Consider the following 14,063-nt stretch of genomic DNA (forward strand, 5'->3'; position numbering starts at 1 on the left):
GGGGATAGTGGAAGATGTAAATTGTGAGGGAAAATGAGAAAGGGTGTGCAAAATAAAAACTAGTTTATGCTCTTACAGTAAAAAAAAAAGACAAGTACTACTAAGTAAAAAAAAAGTGACAATTCCCTTAGGAAGATTAATAAAAAGTTAAAATAAGTCCCACTATTTAAATAGCAACAATAGCAGGATTATTTGCCACTGATTTTCTTCCTTTTTTGTTTCAGAAATTATTTGAATAAAAGAAGGGAGAAATAGTCTGATAGCAGCTATTTATATAACACAAATAAAGGCACAAATAGGACTCAAGAATTGATGTGCAAAGGTGTGGTGAGTATCAAGTGATTTGGCATGTACAAAAGCCGGCCCTGAAATGCAGTTGAAGATCTAGTGCTATTTATATTTATAGTTCCATACCTAAGTGACTAACTCAGTTAGGGATCCATAAAAATCTTTTCTTTCTGACTTTTCTAGCAATAAAATATACTTATCAAAACTTGCTAGCTTATCTGTGCAAATGTACACTTATCACTGATGCAAAAAATATGTATGAAAATATACCCCAAAAGACCTGCTTTTCATAATGTTCAAAAGATCCTGTGTGGAGTCAATTTCTGAAGAACTCTCAAGATCTGTCCTGGAGAGAGAAACCAAAATGTGGAATCCAAAGGAGATAAGACAGCTGTGCCCAAGTAGGAGGCACTTGAATTTGTTGATGAAAGCTTAATGGAATTTACTTTCTAATAGCTGATCACAGATAAGATACTTGTCCTTGGAAAATTTAGGGCCAATAGGCCAGGTTTTGATAGAAAACATCTTAGACCATATCCTAGAATGCTTCTTTATATCACATACATGATTCAGCTAGATTAGCACTGACTTAATTGCCACTAATAGTTATATATGGTCTTAGGAAAAAAGGATACCACTGAAATCACTGAATACAATATTCATTTTAGACTATCTCAGAAAGGAATTACACATATTTGTCCAGTGATTATTATTTTAAAATCTCTGTAAATATATATATTTTTACATTTCTACTTACGAAAAAAAAGTGTCAACATGATTGCATCTTCCTCCTAATCAAGGATTTTAGAAGAAGAAGTCATCCAAAACTGGACTGTGGAAAGAACCAGATTAGAACAGGGCAGTGAGGTCACCAATTGCTGCTTTTCCTCCCAAGTTTGTTTAATAACCACATATATCAGCAGTTGAAAATTACTCCACATCAGAAGCATCGTTGTCAGAAAGATGATAGTTACTTCCCTTTACCCTAATATATTCAATATATCTCCCTTCATCAGAATCGGTAGCGCCACATGTACAGAGCCTGTTGTCAAAGAGGGATTCAATTTCCTCTAATTTTTTCCCTTTGGTCTCAGGAAGACAGCCGTAGATGAAAAGGAGTCCCACAGCAGCGAATCCAGCATAGAGGAAGAAGGCTCCTGCGATGGGAAATAATGTACAGTAAGTCCTCACTTAACATCATCAGTAGGTGCTTAGAACTGAGGCAAAATGATATTCGGTTAATTCCTGAACAAGGCGGGGTTAGGAAGCCTTTGCAGTTGAAAATCCACATGTAACTTTTGCCTCCTCACAAACTTCACTAATAGCCTTAACCTAGTGTGACTGGAGGCTTTATCGTTAACATAGTTGATTAACACGTGTTGTTATGTTGTATGTATTAATACTGTATTCTTACAGTAAGCAAGCTAGAAAAAAAGAAGATACTGTATTAAGAAAATAGTAAGGATAAGGCAATACATTTACAGTACTATATGCATTTATTGAAAAATCCATGTATAAGTGGAACTGTAGTTCAAATTGTGTTGTTCAGTGGTTAGCTGTGTAATGAAACCAATTTTACCATAGACTAATTGATATAAATAAGAGTTAAGTTCTTGCTGCATCTCATCAATGTAGTAACAAAACAATACTAAGTGCAAATAAGTTATTGAGGCCCTGCTGTGTGTATGTTTTCTAGGGGGTGGGGTGGGGGAATGTGTGCCTAGGATGGAAAGAGGGTTTGGTTTTGACTTTTCTTTCTGGTCAATCATGCATAATTAACTGTGGTCTGAAATGGAACCAAAAAATTACTGCCAGCCAGGTCACTCTAATTGTTCTAATCCTGTGAATATAATGCAATTTATTTTTCTAAAGTCATGTAATGCCAAACTCAAGAACTATAGACTAGGTTCATATACAACTTCTGCTTTTAGGTCTTCCCTCCCTTCCCTGGAGATAGCTGCTTCTTTCCTATGAGCTTTCACAGCACTTTGCCGAGGACCCCATCATAATACCAAGAAGTATTATAATTATGCACATTTATTTTGTCTGTCTTGTCTGCTAGGCTGGAGATACTCTGAGGGAGAAATTTCATTCTCATTTTATATTTCCGCAATGACATAAAATTATGACACTGCTGATTTCATGACTTAATGGAGTACATGGCAACACTATCCTTACAGTCTCTCATGCCCAAAGTCTGGAATCAGCCTTGACATTTTTCTTACTCTCCCCTCCAATATCCAATCTGTTAAGGAAATCCCAGTGAGTCTACTTTCTGATCTGAGAGATGACACTTCTTACCGTTGCACTGATACCATCCTCCCTCACCTGCACTGTTGCAAATAGTCTCCTAATTGGTCTCCTTGTGCCTTCTCTTAGACCACTCTAGTCCAGTTATCACCATCTGACATACTACAGAGCTTATTTTTTTATTTAAGAAAAATTTTTTCTGGTGTGATTAAAATTTTTTAAAATATTCTACTTACAGTTGACATACAATATTATATTAGTTTCAGGTATACACATAGTGATTAGACATTTGTACAACTTATGAAGTGATCATCCTGATAAATCTAGTACCCATATGACACCATACATAGTTATATTATTGACTATATTCCTTATGCTGTACTTTACATCCCATGACTATTTTTATAACTACCAATTTGTACTTCTTAATCCCTTTACCTTTTTTATCCATCTGCCCACCCCCTCCTATCTGGCAACCATCATTTGTTCTCTGAATCTATGAGTCTATTGGTGAGCATTTAGGTTGCTTCTATTTCCTGGCTATTGTAAATAATGCTGCAATGAAGTGGACTTGTTGGGTCATAAGGTTGTTATATATATTTTTAGTAACCTCTATACTGTTTTCCATAGTGGCTGCACTAATTCACAATTCCATCAACACTGAGGGTTCCCTTTTCTCCACATGCTCTCCAACACCTATTGTTTTATTGATGGTAGCCATTCTGACAGGTGTGAGGTGATATCTCATTATAGTTTTAATTTGAAAATCCTGATGATTCATGATATTGAGCATCTTTTCATATGTCTACTGGCTATCTGTATGTCCTCTTATCAATTTTTTAATGGGATTCTTTTTTGGTATGAATTCTTTACATATTTTGGATATTAATCCCATGCAGGATGTATCATTGACAAATATCTTCTCCTACTCAGTAGGCTGCCTACTCATTTTGCTGATGGTTTCCTTCACTGTGCAAAACCTTTTTAGTTTGAAGTCCCATTTTTTTATTTTTACCTTGCCTGAGGAGACATGTCCCCAAAAAAATATTGCTAAGAGCATTGTCAGAGTTTACTGCTTATGTTTTCTTTTAGGAGTTTTATAGTTTTGGCTCATACATTTAAATGATCCAGTTTCATTTTCTTGCAAATATCTGTCCAGCTTTCCCAATGTCATTTATTGAAGACTGACTGTCTTTATCCCATTTTGTCATACTTTGCCATAGATAATTGACCATATAGGCATGTTTTCCCCCCTAGGTTCTCTATATTGTTCCATTGATCTATGTGTTTGTTTTTATGCCAATACTATGCTGTTTTGAAACTGTAGCCTTTTAGTATAGTTTGGTATCAGGTAGAATGATAACTCCAACTTTGTTTTTCTTTCTCAAGATTGCTTTGGCTATTCAGGGCCTTTTGTGATCCTTTTAGGATCATTTGTTATAGCTCTATGAAAAATGCCATTGGTATTTTGATAGGGATTGCATTGAATGTGCAGAGGCTTGGGTAGTATGAACATTTTAACCATGTTAATCCTCCTATCCATGAACCTAGTAAATACTTTCATTTATTTGTGTCCTCTTCAATTTCTTTTTTCAATGATGTATAGGTCTTTGACCTACTTGGTGAAATTTATTCCTAGGTATTTTATTATTTTTGATGCAATTGTAAATGGATTATTTTCTTAATTTTCCCTTCTGATTGTTCATTATTAGTGTGTAGGAAAACTATAAGATATTGAAGAAAGAAACTAAAGAGGACACAAATATAAACGGAAGACTATATACCATGCTCATGGACTAGGATTAACATTGTTAAAATGACTACATGACCCAAAGCTATCTACAGACTCAATGCAATTTCTATAAAAATACCAATGATGTTCTTCTTAGAACTAGAACAAATAATCCTAAAATTTATATGGAACCACAAAAGATCATAAATAACCAAAGCAATCTTGAGAAGAAGAACAAAGTTGGAGGTACCATGTTCCTAATTTCAAACTATACTACAAAGCTATAATAATCAAAACAGGATGGTATCGGCATAAAAACAGACACAAAAATCAATGGAACAGGATAGAGAGCCCAGAAATAAATCCTCATTTATATGGCAAACTAATTTATGAAAAAGGAGGTAAGCATATAGTAATGACAATCTCTTCAACAAGTAGTGTTGGGAAAACTGAATAGATACATGTAAAAATATTAATCCAGACCATTCTCCTACACCATATACAAAAATAAACTCAAAATGGGTTAAACCTTAAACATAAGGCCTGAAACCATAAAACTCCTAGAAGAAAACACAGGTAGTGAACTATTTGACATCTGTCTGAGTAATATCCTTTTGGATATGTCTCCTCAAGTAAGGGAAACAAAAGCAAAAAATAAACAAATGTTCATACTACCCAAGCTTCATAAAACTAAAAAAGTTTCTTATTTGAAGTAATGTTTTTTCATGGTCTCTATTTATTTATTGATCGGATTGTTTTCTCTTCGTTACTGACTTGTATGAGCTTATATTTTTTGGATATACCATTTGTGAATATATTCTCCCATGCAGTAGGTTGTCTTTTTGTTTTGATGGTTTCCTTTATTATGAGTGGATAAAGAAGATGGGGTATACATACACACACAATAGAATATTACACAGCAATAAAAATAATGAAATCTTGCCAATTGCAATAACATAGATGGATCTAGAGGGTATTATGCTAAGTGAAGTTAAGCAGAGAAATACACATACATATAGTTTCACTTATATGTGGAATCTAAAAAACTACAGACAAACAAAACAAAAGCAGATTTATAGAAACAGAGACCGAAAGATGATTACCAGAAGGGAGGGGTACAGAGATGGGTGAAAAGGGAATACAGCCAATAATATTATAATGTTGCACAGTGACAGATGATTACTAGAATTAGTGGGGTGATCACACTGTAAGGTATAAAAATGTTGAATCACTATATTGTGCATCTGAAACTAATACAACTGATATAATATTGTTTATCAACTATACTGAAATTTAAAAAAGTAATAGAAACAATGTATGTTACATGCCTATTAGAATTTTGGATGTTAGTTGCTCAAAAAAGTGGTAGCATTACTAAATTCTATAAATGACAAGGGAAGAAGAGTTGCTGTTAGAGATAGAACAGAATAAGATTTAGTATGACTAATTAATTGGAAATGTTTTCATTAAAAAGGTGATACTAGCAAGCTAGCTTTTTGAGAAAGGAGATGAAATACTGTGTTTTGATTACAGATAATCAAAATTGTGGAGTTTAAGAATAGAAACGGAATCTTTAGTGGAGAGGGACAGAGAAAGGATGGTGATCATGATGCTGGTGATATAGGAACATATGAAGTATTTTAGATTAAACCAGGCTGCTAAACTCCTGTAACAGAGCAAATCTACTTTGGCTTTATAAAATGTAATATTGAGGAAATATTCGTCATCTCTCACAATTTAGGAGTAGTGGCATGATTAGAAATGACTAATCAAATCTGTCAGTGCTAAAGCAATTTGATTGGGAAAATTCCTGAAGCAAATAATCTCAAGGAAGCTCTACTGAAATACAAGATCCTTTTATAAAATTTGAGGAATCTTAAGCAGTCAAATGCCAAAGGTGTGTAAGTGGTCTTCACTGGTGAGACCTGTGGTTAAACTAGAGGTGTGGGGAGGCTCAGGAGGCTATGATCTGTTCCACGTAATGGGCAAATCAGTTATGTAACTATCGTAATGTAAGTAAAAAAGCCTGTACCGAGTCAGTCAGGATTGTTAAACAGTGCAGATATTCTGCAGCTTGATTATGAAGAAAATAAATTTTATTAGAGTCCTATATTAAGTTTCAAATTAAAATAAATATTTAATTGAATTACACAAAATGAGGAATCAAAGACCATGTCTGATTGTAATACTCTCCAAGGGATCAGCTTAGTCACACATGCTACACATAAAATGGAATATTGGTGAAATTTTTAATGATAATTTTTAGTAATAAACATTGCTGGATGGGGTCCAAGGAAGACTAAGTAGTACAGTTTTGGAAGGAATCAAAATTTGAGGTATGAAACAAAAAAGGGAGGAAATGAGAAGACCTGGTATTTTCAGAGGCATACATCATTGTGGTATGTATTTGTTAAATCAGGAATGTTAACATGTAGATTAAAATGTGGATCAACAAACAGGAAGAACTCACTTGAACTGAACTGTTGTTCTATTAGCCAGCAGTAGACCGAACGGACCAGTGCACTCACCTGATAGAAGCTCGACTTAATGCAAAAAGCAGAGAGCTCTGCTAACCGGATGTTTGAAAGAAGCCTGGCTATGCCCCATTTAAAGTTTACTTCTATTGCCTCATGTTTTCCTGGCAGCATAAATTCAAGGAAGTGGAGCTTTGCGATCAAAAGTCTTACCGTGTAGACTTTTATTATTTGGTCTATCCTTTCTATAAAAAAATGCTCTCTCAGGATATTAGTCTACATTTAGGTCTTCAAATATTTAAGCATTCTCAAGAATCAGCAAATATGGGTAAATATTTATTGTGCTAATGTTTATGGTGCCAGGAAGATAAGCTTATGAACTTTGGTAAATTTTAATTGCCAAATGAGATAAAGCGGAATATACTTAATATACATACCCGGTTTGTAATGTCTGTGTATTTCCTTTCCAAAAAAATAAATATTTCTAAATGGTGATTGGGAGAGAGAAGAATTTTATAAAGATAAGATTAAATAGCAATTCAGCATGTTTAGAAGAGAGGAGGAATAGATTTTTATGTTTCTCATACTCATCCCCAAAATTCATCTATGCATTTAGTCATTCAAGCATCACTTCTGAGGCTTATCAAATGAATAAGATGCCTTAGAAGGTACTGGGAATATAATGGTGAACAAGGCCTAGTCCTGGCCTGAGCTCAAGGAATTTATGGTTGGGGATGTGGGGCTGGCAAATAAACCTGTCCTTGCAAAAAGAAGTAAGTGTCCAGAGCAGCGGACACTACCGGTTGGTGACTGCTGCTCCAAAGGTTTCTTTAAACCAGTGGTCGCCAACCTTTCCAACCTCGAAGACCACCAGTTGGCCACTGCTGGTCCAGAGCATGGGATGCAGTGAGTGATGGGGAGGTGATTACAGAATGGTCTAAGCAGTAGGCCTTCCATATTCACCATAGAGGCTTGTGAGATTAGAATGAAAACCTATTTTATCCTTCACAATCCTAGTACAACTTGTGAACATACAGTGAAGAAATCCTCTTGCTGAAAAGACAGTCTCTTCACTTTAGTAAAAATGGACTTGAAGTACCTTCCCATGGTCTTCCCCTCAGTCACTTCCCAATATTTTGAGTTACAGTCCCCACACATTTTTACTTGAACACTTTGGACATGTTCGCAGTCCTGGCAGTGTGAGTGCTGGTCTCTGTGGACACGGATATGCCCGTGCCCCGGCCTGAAAGCAGAGTGATACAGTGGGAGGCTGCTTTCAGCTCTACTCAGATTCTCCTCCGGACATGACTCTGTCCCTGTCCTGGGCCATCTTTAAGCATTAGCCTGGACTCCCTGCCCTCATCTTTCTATCACTCTCTGTTATGTTTCTGCATGAAACAAAGCCATGTTGTGGAGATTTCCAACTGGGACAGCTAGCTGGGAGATGTTTGGGCTGGGAAGGTGGGTGGAGCTATATAGCACTGAGGGACTAGAAGCCATGCTGCTTGGCAAAGGACAGTTCCTCTCACCTGTCCCCAGGTGCATTTCCAAGGACTTGGGAGAACAAGAACACATGACAGAAATATAACAGCAGAAATATAACAATATAGTCTTTCAATCACAAATGATAACATATCTAAAAATAGAGTAGGAAATAAAACCCTCTTACCATAATATGTAAGATACTCTGCTGTGTGTAAAAACGTCAGTGAAACCAGAACATTGAAAATCCAATTTATTCCAGATGAACATGCATTGCCTGTACTTCTTGCCCAAAGAGGATATATTTCAGAATTCACAGTCCAAGGCATTGGTCCCATTCCTGAGAAATATAAATTTTAAATTTCAGTAAAACAGTATGTAAGCAATTTTTTTAAAAAAGTAGCTTGTCTCTTCTAAGAAGAGACAATTTAATAAACACAACAATAACAACGAAGGCTTGTTTACCTGGTGCGAAGAAAACGAGATATAAAATAAGGCCCAGAAGTGCAGTCCAAGAATATGGAGTAGGGCAGAAGTTATATGCCCAAAATACTTCTTCTGTTTTGAATTTGGTTTCATTTTCACACCTGAAAAATAATGCAATATAAATATTTAACTTAGTGTTTTAGGACATAGTTGTAGAAATTTAATGTCATCACCTAGGACATATTTGGAAATTCCTTAATATAATTAAAGAAAAAGGTGCAATGTTTTTCTTGGAAAAAAATTAAGATTTAAATATTAGATATGCAAACTCACATAGAAGTTTTGGAAGTGAATATAATTCAAGAGCAACACAGAGAAATACTCTGTGCATACAACTCATAGCAAAAAACCCCAAACAATCCAATTTAAAAATGGGCAGAGGATCCGAATATGCACTTTACAAAGAAGACATACAGATGGCCAGTAGGTACATGAAAAGGTGTCCATCTGTGTTTAAATCCTCTACACTTTTTAAGTCCAAGTAAAGAAAAACAGCTAAGAATTTGAGCTCTGGGACTGACATCTTATGTTCAAATCTAGGTTGAGACCCCAGACTTGAAGCTAGGATGTATGTGATATAGGCACTTACTAGGGGTACCGGTTAATAATAGCGGGTTTTGTAATCAAAGAAAACATGATAATTTCAAGAGAAACATCAAAAGTGCTTTATTCAAAGTAATGTCCATCACTAGCTACACAGTTCCCTTTCTTTCAGGTAATTTGTGGATACCGTCCCAATGGAACTTTTCTTGTTTTGAGGCAAACCATTCAGAGACCCAATTTTCCACTTCTTCGTATGTTTTGAAGTACTGCTCAGAAAGTGCGTGTGCCATCGATCAGCACAAGTGGTATTCTGAAGGAGCAAGGTCTGGTGAATACAGCGGGTGGGTTAATACTTCCCAGGCAAGATCTTTTAATGTGTCTTTAACTGGTTTTGAAGTGTGTGATGATGCGTCAAGAAGCAAAATTACTTTGCCGTGTCTTCTGGAACATTCTGGTCATTTCACGATCAAAGCATGGTTCAAATTGATTATTTGTTGTCAGTAGCAATCAGTATTAACGGTTTCAACTGGTTTTAGAAGCTCATAATATACCACACCTTCCTGATCTCACCAAATGCAGAGCATTTGTCTTCTTTCTGAAGTGATTTGGCCTTGTAGTTGATGTTGACGGTTGACATGAATCAACCCATGGTTTTGTGCATCTGGGATTCTCAAAATAAATCCACTTTTCATCGCCAGTCATAATTCGATGCAAAAAAGACTTTCTTTCGTGCCGTTGAAGCAACATTTTATTGATGACTTTTCTGTTTTCCCTTTGTCTTTCGTTCAGTTGATGTGGCACCCATTTTCCTTCCTTTAAAATCTTTCCCATTGCTTGTAAATGATCGGAAGTTGTTTGCTGAGCAACATTTAATCTTTCTGCAAGTTGTTTTTGAGTTTGACATGCATCTTCATCCAATAATGCTTGTAATTGTTGGTCTTCAAACTTTTTCGGTTGACGTGGATGTCTTTGTTTTTCACATCGAAATCATCACTTTTAAAGCATTTAAACCAGCGTTCACAAGTATCTTGAGAATGGAGCATGTTCACCATAAGCTTCCCGAGTATTCAACAGCACTTTTCTTCAAAATAGAGTAATGAATTAAAACTTCCTGCAAATGCTCTTCTTTTTTTTGGCACGAAATTTGACATTTTTAAGTGTGAAAATATCTATGATGTTAACACCTTCAGCAAATTTGACATATAAAGTTTTGAAGCTTGTTGTCAATACAACAAAATGGCATATATGCCAAATCACATATATATCAACATGTGTAACTCCATCTATTGAAAAAAATCCGCATTATTAACTGGTACACTTAGTAGCTTTACAAAGCTTGTGTCCTCATCTGTGAACTAAGGATTCTCCTGGTACCTACCTCAAAGAGATATTTTGAGGTTTACATGAGATAAGGTATACAAAGAACTTTATGTGGTACAGGAAGCAATCATTCTATTTCTCAGACATAATTTAAAATATATATATATATATCTTTATTGATTTCAGAGAGGGAGGGGGAGTGAGAATCATTGATCAGCTGCCTCCTGCACACTCCAAAATGGGGATCGAACCCACAACCCGGGCATATGCCCTGACCAGGAATCGAACCCTGACCTCCTGGTTCACAGGTCAATGCTTAACCACTTAGCCACACCAGCCGGGCCAGAGACAATTGTTGAATCTAAGTCTTCCTTTCTATTTGCATTAATACCACTTCAGTTCAGACTCCTGAGTGTGTCATCAACTACACTTTTCTGTCACCAGAGCAGCCTCTCTAAGATCTGTGTTTTCTGATGTTCATGGTCGTGGACAGTCCTCTCCCCTTGAGTGTGGGAGTGACCTGTGACTTACTTCTGACAGAATGTGGAAAAGTGACAGGACACAGGTGATTAAATATGTGGGGTTATAGTTTAGCTGAAGTGTCTCACTTCCTTGCTGGCACTGAAAAGGCAGGCCACCATGTGTGGATCCCAATGTGGGGATGCTCATGGAGAAACTGAGAGTCTGCAGGAGCTGAGATAGCCGTGGGTGAACAGCTAGCAAGAAACTGAAGTCCTGTATAAACGTTACTGAATTCTGCTAACAAAAGCTAATCTTTCCTACTTGAGCCTCAGATGAAACTACAGCCCCAGTGAACACGTCAATTATAAGACTTGACAGCCGAGAACCTAGTTAAGCAGTGCCTGGACTCCGGCCACAGAAGCAGTGACATAATACATGTGCCGTTTTAGGCTGCTAAGTTTGTGGTAATATTGTTATGCTGCAATAAAAACCAAATACAGTCTCCTAATTATTCTTCCTGCTTCTAGCATTCCTTTCTTCAAACTATTGCCTCACTAAGTTGTGCCCTCTAGAGCTCTTGCCACAAAGCTGATCAAACCCTTCCTCCGCCCTTTATCCCAACTGCCTGTGGAATGGGGCTGGCAAAACCTGGCTGCAGCCTGTGCAGATCCCCTTCTCCAAGTACACTAGACTACGTACTTTCTCAACCTGCTTTCCAGCCCAGCCTCTACTCACCTCATATCCTCTATAAAAGGAGAACTCACTCCTGATCACCACCGTCAAAATCGGCCCTCAAGGCTAATACAGATGCCACCTACTCACCTGTCACGGTCTTAGTCATCAGCTGTTTGCGTACCACTGAATGTGTACCTCCCTCTCAGTGCCTTTCATTTTCCTCACTTATACGGTTACCATACAGTGCTCTGCATTATCCTATCCTGGGTTCTGATCCCAGGCAGCACAGCACTAGGGTTAAGGCCACAGGGTCTAGAGTCAGGCTGCACGGTTTTGTGTCTTGGTTTGGCCACTTACCAGCTGTAAGAGTTCCTAATAAACTTGTCTCAAAAAGTAAGTACAGTGTTAACTGCTCCACGCAAAGACAGAAGTTTATTTACGTTTTGCCAAAAGAATAGTCATTTTGTATCCCCGCTTTCTTAAATCTCAACCTCTAGTCCATCTGAGTTCTCTCTATGGATGTAAATGGCCACTGAATGATGACTGAAGCCTTTATATTTATATTTAACTTTGAGTAGAAAAGAGCATCAGAAATTTCCTGATTAATAACCCTCCACCTCCATTTCCAAATAAAGAGTCTTCTGGGTTATGAAGATATTAAAATGAGAAAATAAGAAGGGGATGGGGAAGGAGAAGGGAGGGAAAGCAAGGGAGAGGCCCGGGGGAAGGGGAGAAGCACAAAAGACAGAAAGGTAGGCTTCTAGGGAGGGAATGCTTACAAACAAGCAAATCACTACAATTCACTGAACAATTCTACTTACTATTTTCATTCATTATTGAAGTTCCTTGCCTGACCTCTTGTGGGAATGATGGAAAGTAGCATATTTTCAGGTAAGCTCTGTGCTTGCTCTGATGTGGCCTTTCACTATCTGGCCACATTTAGTATATGCGTACAAGGCCTACGAACTCCTCATCCTCGTGCTGATGTTAAAAGCACTGCAGGTGCTGGCTGGAGAGAGGTACACACTCAGTGGCACGCAGACAGCTGATGACTAAGTCCGTGACATCACCCCCGACCTTCAAAATATAAACACTAGAAATCTCAACTGAAAAATAAAAATGTATATTCCAAATGTTACTGCAAAATACCCGCATGTTTGCCCAGCTTAGCGACTGCTGGTGGAAGAACATAGTGCTCCGGAGAAAGAACACAAATACTTGGACATCAGTGTGTGGGTTGGGATTAGAAGATGTCACGCTCTCTGATGGGGCCACTTTCTCACCACATCCTGGAGCAAAAACAAAAAACAACTACAGTCACAGGAGCTGCTCAAAGGGCACTGCCGTGGACAGAGCTGCAGGTCGCAAGCAGGCGACTTCTGTCTTGTTTTGGCACAGGGAGAGCACTAATCTTGACCAGCAGAATGGCTAGACTAACACCTGACATGCAGACCAAATGGCTAGACTAACACCTGACATGCAGACCAAATAAATGATCAGTCCCCTGTTCCAGCCATGGAACCCACAGTGCTGCTTTTAATAACACATCTAGAAAGCAACCGTTCTCTTGGAATATGGAACCACTCTCCCTTGCCTACCCAACACCCACCCCCAAACTAGTTCACATGTAGGGCTATTTGTGCCTACTACTTTGTGGTACCTCTTCCTCAGGTATCCAAAGAGTCTTAAGCCAAGGAAATAACCAAAGGAATGAAGTAGTGCAACTGCTCTTGCCACAGTGAACCATTGGTCATTTACTCCTTGCTTCTACCCAGCACATGCTTCCTGTGTTGTGCCTTTATTCACTATGATGAAATTATTTAACATATATGCTTCAGGTTCATATATGAGGGATGGGAGGAAATACCGCCTGTAGCTGTAACACAAAACTTCAATTCTGTCTAATTCTGCTCATTGCAAAACCTACAGAACTTTGCCCCCTTCCCAAAAGAGTTTATGAGAGACCTAGGCTTTTGGAGAGGGAAGGGAAGGCTTACTGCTACTGGTGCGAGTCATCTCTTCCTAGTGGGTCCACTGCTCAGGCTTTACCTGCCAATCCTTACTGAGAAGTATCAGTGAGGCACGATTTCATCTCCAATCCCTGATGCAGGACTGCGATTTCTTTGAACAAGATCATGAAGGTACCACCTCAAAACAAAATGAATGCCCCGGAATTTATGATCTGATTACTAATCTGCAAGTGGTGGTGGAGAGGTACCTAGAAAAGGATGGAGTATCTCCCCAGGAGAGGAAACCTTCGCTCTTTCCAGAGGAGAAATGAAGATACACATCCATCAGATGACTAAGATGATGAGAAATTTCAATTTGTGGGCATCCCATCAAAGCTCCAG

At 37.8% G+C, this 14,063-nt stretch overlaps 1 protein-coding gene across 1 annotated transcript in view; it reads right to left on the minus strand.

The window, feature by feature from the left end:
- Positions 1 to 318: 318 nt before the first annotated feature.
- Positions 319 to 14,063, minus strand: part of SLC2A13 (solute carrier family 2 member 13) — a 278,507-nt gene continuing 264,762 nt past the window's right edge. The window contains exons 8-10 of the mRNA XM_079774143.1: positions 8,692 to 8,813; positions 8,414 to 8,566; positions 319 to 1,445 (exon numbers count right to left, since the gene is read on the minus strand). Of these exons, the coding sequence (XP_079630269.1) occupies positions 1,219 to 1,445; positions 8,414 to 8,566; positions 8,692 to 8,813 (502 nt within the window). The 3' untranslated portion in view covers positions 319 to 1,218. The remainder of the gene's footprint in view (positions 1,446 to 8,413; positions 8,567 to 8,691; positions 8,814 to 14,063) is intronic.

Source organism: Cnephaeus nilssonii (assembly GCF_951640355.1).
Source record: "Cnephaeus nilssonii genome assembly, chromosome: 6".
Lineage (NCBI taxonomy): Eukaryota > Metazoa > Chordata > Mammalia > Chiroptera > Vespertilionidae > Cnephaeus > Cnephaeus nilssonii.